General features: G+C 48.9%; 1 protein-coding gene across 1 annotated transcript; it reads right to left on the bottom strand.

Annotated features, from left to right (window-relative positions):
* Positions 1–162: 162 nt before the first annotated feature.
* Positions 163–4,379, bottom strand: LOC144395258 (adipocyte plasma membrane-associated protein-like). The gene is made up of 9 exons (XM_078098120.1): positions 4,281–4,379; positions 3,254–3,343; positions 2,993–3,114; positions 2,743–2,844; positions 2,450–2,602; positions 2,249–2,364; positions 1,516–1,676; positions 1,243–1,438; positions 163–743 (listed from the first exon to the last, which is right to left on the bottom strand). Coding segments are annotated over exons 1-9 (1,158 nt in total). The 5' UTR covers positions 4,283–4,379; the 3' UTR covers positions 163–527.
* Positions 4,380–5,040: the final 661 nt, after the last annotated feature.

The raw sequence follows: 5,040 nt of genomic DNA, 5'->3' as shown, positions 1-5,040 counted from the left end.
GAATAAAGAAATGATTGAAAATAAAAACAGAAGATCTTGCTCAGTTGCTTTTGAATAATCTGATTTCACAATAAATGTGAAAAAGTAACGTGTATTATTACAACGTTGCTTTAAGAATTGAGGTTTTTATCTATTTTCCCTCTTTGAAAAATGCCATAGTCGTTTATTTAAATTCATGACCTTTATAGTTTGAGATGTTCTTTTTGCAACATTCAAACCAATTTGAAGAAGTTATAAAACTGTAACTCTTATAAAAGCCTCACAAATGTTCTTTTTATGTAAAAAATTAGCTCAATTAGCTCAATTTTAGGATTCTGGGTCCAAAGAGTTCTTTAAATCTCCCGGTTCGCCCATAGACGATTAAAGTTCTTCCACTTTGCTAATTTCTACCATTTATGTTCCTAAGTAACGTTTTTGCGACGCTAAAAACTTCATTCCATGTTTGAGTCTGAGCGCATGGAAGACGATCACGGCGGGAGTCGCCGCCCCTAAAAACACCGGCGCCCTCCTGCGAGGGTCCGCGCCGCTCATCGGCCCCCCGGCCCCTCCAGCACGGGCAGGAAGGGCAGGTCGGTGTTGCCCAGGTACGTCCTCCCCCGGTGCTGGAACACCTCGCTGACGGCCCACGTCAGCCGGCCCTCGGGGTCGTGCAGCGTCGCCACCACGCCGCCGCCGTCCGCTCCGAGCTCCAGGACCAGAGCGTAGCGCGGCAGCAGCACGTCGTACCAGCGGAGAGGAATCACCTGAGGGGGACAAAGTTCATGAAGCACATGAAGTACACCGATCAAATGCTTCACTGAGTTCACTGAGAGTTCACACTGTGTGTGTGTGTGTGTGTGTGTGTGTGTGGGGCGGCGGGGGGCTTTGGGGGTCCTGCCCCTGTCCCGTCAGATTTCACACTATCTCGTCTCGGCAGCCGTGGACAGACCCGTTTGTCTCCTGACTGACGGACGAGATAATTGGAGCCACGCGCAGCGCTCCAGATGCATCATGGGAAAGTAGCCGTGGGCACAGCTGCTGATGAAAAGTGCTCTTCCGTTGTCAAAAGCATCTGAACTCATTCTCATCGATCACATTTCTTGACCACCCGGAGTTTGTCGGCACCGAGCCAAAGAAGACGTGGACCGGACTGCGCTGGACCGGAGTGGCGTGCTCGTGCAGGAAGTTGACGTCTGCGGCGGCCCCATCGATCCTATCAGCGAAATTCATTTCAAAAGCCCATCACGGAACAATAAGACCGACCTTGGCCAGGAAGCGCTTGAAGGCCGGATACGGTGCGATCAGGTCCAGGAAGGGAGGCGTGGCCTTCCGGAACCGTGTCGTCGTCATGCCGACCAGGAAGGTCCCGCGGTCGCTGCGGCGGATGTTGTCGGGGTAACCGATCATGTTGTCCACGGCGACCTCCTTGGTGCCGGCCTTCGGCCCCTTGAGCCAGTACCTGAGGGCGGACGGGGAGTCGGCTGAGTGACACGCGTGTGCGTGCACGCGCGTGTGCGTGTGCGTGCGTGCGTGTACCTCAGCACGCGTCCGATGCTCGTCTCCGCCACCAGCAGGAAGCGTTCGTCGGGGGACAGGGCGACGCCGTTGGGCATGTAGAGGGAGTCCAGCAGGACGTCCACGCGTCCCGTCTCCGGGTCGTAGGAGAGGAGGCGGCCGAGGCGGTTCAGCTCGATCACCTGAGGACACGGAGCGCTCGTTCGTAGTGTCGGGGGTCATACGTGTCTTCAATATTATCATTATATTCCTGCGTGATAATTTAAGGTAATGCAAGTTGTAGCTTATTTAACAAGGCTGAATTTAGTCAAACTAGTTCACGTTATTATTGTCGCTCATATTATTTCAATTTCAACGTCACGATTTCCATTAATTTGCTGAATGAAAAATTCGTTAATACCGTGTTTCTTATATGCTCTTAATCCTGTTGACTCGTTATTACATGTTTTCCGTGAGCAGCCGGCCAACTTGTGAATACATTAAACACTATAAAGTGTTTAATCCTCCGAATGGACCCTTTGGATCACTCGAGGGGCCTTGTGGTCCCTGTGGGGGCTTTTCTCTCCTGATGAATGGAACCCTAATTCGCTCCGGTTAAAGTAATCACCCTGTCTGAACTCAAAGGACTTTATTAGCGTCCTTATTAGCGTCCTTATTAGCATCCTTATTCTCTTCTTCTGGCGGACCGGACGGACGGACGGACGCACAACAAGAACAGGACGGGTGTCCATCGGCGGTCATTTGTCCGGCTCACCTCCAGCCTGACGTGTCTGCGTCCCCACCGGCTGGAGGAGTCGGTGAAATAAACCAAACCGGTCTGGGAGGAGATCTCCAGGCCGTTCAGGAAGGCGAAGGGAACGCCATCAGCGCCTGAGGAGCAACGACACGGAGCGTCTCAGACGGGGGAGGGGGATCATCTACACACATATGTCTCACACACACACACACACACAACCTTGTTCATTGGAGCGGAGCAGAGTCTTCTCTCCGGTTTGCGGGTCGACGCTGTGCAGCCCGAGGTACGAGTCGGCGACTATCAGCTGACCGCGGCGATCCAGGCGGACGCCGTGAGGGCGACCGCACACGGGCTCGTAGTCCGTGCTGCTGCCTGCAGACACACAACACGAACACGTGACCTAAGGAAGGGTTTTTGCTCATGCGATCCTGAGAATTAGAAAGACAACTTATCGCCACAAACGTACAAATATCATTTAGAAGAAGGAAGGTTTTTCAAAATAAAAGGCTGACCGCATTCTGGTAAATCCTGCCCCATCTGGGTGATGAGGGTGAGCGTGTCATCAGGACCGATTCTCCACAGCTTCCCGTCCACCGTCCCTGTGAACACGTTACCTGAAACAACGCGGACGGCTCAGAAAAAAGACCCACAGAGAGCGACGCGGACGTCACGTGACGCCTCAACTCTGCATGCAGTCGAGCATTAATTCATATTAAATAGTGTAGCTAACTAAAACAATGAGGTAAAAGTCAGCACCCTCACCCTCCTCATCCGCAGTGAAGGATTCTGGTCCGTGTAGTTTCCCAGGAAACAGCCTGCGACCCTTCTGCAGCCGGGTGTTGACGGCCAGCGGCCCCTCGAGGGCCGGGGGGGGGCCCTTCAGTCTGCAGGGACCGATTTAGATTACTGCAGTTAGTCTATATCAGTTTAAAGCGCTCAATAAATAATAGTACACTGTGTTGCTTCTTTAGAAAGTAGTTGCTGTGTGTGTGTGTGTGTGTGTGTGTGTGTGTCTGTAGTTACACATGTGGTTCGGGGTCTATGGGAGAAGGCAGCAGGTAAACACCAACAACCACGGCGAGCAGAGCCGCTACTGACGACCTCTTACTCAACCTGACGGAGAGCAGAAATGTTTATCATACTTTTAGACACTTTACACGCAAAACATAAGGAATAAAAACATACAAAAGAGAATCAAATGAAAAAGGACATTTAATACAAGAATAAAACAAAGCTCGACCCTCATGGCTTCTTATTTCACGGACAGCGTTTTATTTCATTATAAAAAATAGGGAATCAAACAAGGATTCAGTGGACAGCCTGCAGTTAATAAGTCAACAGGGTTGCGTCACACACGGCGAGGTGAACTTTGACATGGACGAGATGTTTCACTCGGGATCTATAAGATGCCACACAGAGGAGGAGGTCGTTCGTGTGAATCAATCAGACTGATCCATGTTGGTCAAATCGAAACACGATCCCACGGTCCATTCAGAGGCCTTTTGTGCTTTAAACGTGCAGTAGTTCCTCTGCACATCGCTTGTGTGTAGTTGGACTGGGAGTGTGAGAACATGAGACATTGTTCTCGGGAAATAAGAGAATTCTCTGAATGAGCAACACTTTGCATGCTTCCCGTGAGCTTTTCTTTATTAAGTTTTAGCACTATTTGACAAATGCATTTCACAAACCCGGAGTTAAATAAGTCACAGAAAAGCAGGCAGGAATCACTTCTGGCCCAATTTAAACTGTTTGCCGTGTATCGTCTTGCACCCACAGCAGTTGTTTATTTGTTAGAAAATAAAATAAAAATGAAAAATGCTGCTTATTTTAATTAATGCCGATAAGGAGTCTGAACCTTCATGCTCCCAAAAAAAACTCTAATTGTTTTTTATTACGACGCCGCAGTGTTTACAACAACAATTAACGGATTTGTGAACGCAGTCTGGTGACGCAATAATAGAATACTTTCCTCACTTTCCGGCGCCGTCGAAATTAACCGAAGCCTCGTATTTATTTTTAAAGTTTAAAATGAATCAAGTGTCCAACTCACATTGTTGAGTTTTCCAGCGTCTCTTCTTCCTGCTGCAAAAAACAGGTCCGGCTGAGAGCAGCGTCAAGAACGCCGCAGCATACACGACATCATCCGGCCTGTTCCTTCAAAGTAAGAGCAGCGAAGCACACGTTTCCGGCCTATTTGTGCTTCTGCATTTTCAACCCTTAAATCAATTTAAAAGTCACTTGTGTGGATTTTAGGGATTTTATATCAGGTAAAAGTAACTTTATTTCCTTCATAACGTCTTCTGAAAATGTGAAATGACCCCAACCAAAACATAAAAGAGAGAGCCTTTACTTTGAAGGCAGCATCGGCAGGCTCCCTCCTTCAGCTTCACGTGAAAGTTTAGTGTGTGAGACAGCAGAGGGGGGGAGGGGGGGCGGCAGACCCCCACTTTTCTAGTCTGAAAGCCGGGGTCACACAGAGGTCAGGAGGAGGCGCTGTTTTCATCCGGCCTTTCCAAATTTTCCCACTTAAAGGTCTTAATTTTCCCTATTTGTATTTGTGCAGTTCATCTGGAGATCAGTTAAATTATTTAGGAATAATAAAACATGTATTACCAAAATATGTCATACAAGGAATGTGACTTGGCGGTTGGTGCATAACATCAGACAATAAGACAATGGACAACAAGACAGATAGAGAAAACATAGTGCAAGAGGAAACAAATGTCAGAATGTCAGAGTCAGTCAGTGGGGGACCGGCTCTGTTGATGAGCCCGACTGCCGACGGGAAGAAGCTGTCGGTGTGGCGGGAG

This window comes from Gasterosteus aculeatus, unplaced genomic scaffold (assembly GCF_964276395.1).
Source record: "Gasterosteus aculeatus unplaced genomic scaffold, fGasAcu3.hap1.1 HAP1_SCAFFOLD_128, whole genome shotgun sequence".
Taxonomy (NCBI): Eukaryota; Metazoa; Chordata; class Actinopteri; order Perciformes; family Gasterosteidae; genus Gasterosteus; species Gasterosteus aculeatus.
The sequence above is the reverse complement of the archived record's forward strand: the minus strand, read 5'-3'. Positions and strand labels throughout refer to the sequence as shown.

Coding starts and splice junctions, on each gene's coding strand:
- LOC144395258 (XM_078098120.1), bottom strand. Junction 3,115..3,253: donor ATAGACCCCGAACCACATGT/GTAACTACAGAC, acceptor CGGTCCCTGCAG/ACTGAAGGGCCCCCCCCCGG. Junction 2,603..2,742: donor GCAGGATTTACCAGAATGCG/GTCAGCCTTTTA, acceptor GTGTGTCTGCAG/GCAGCAGCACGGACTACGAG.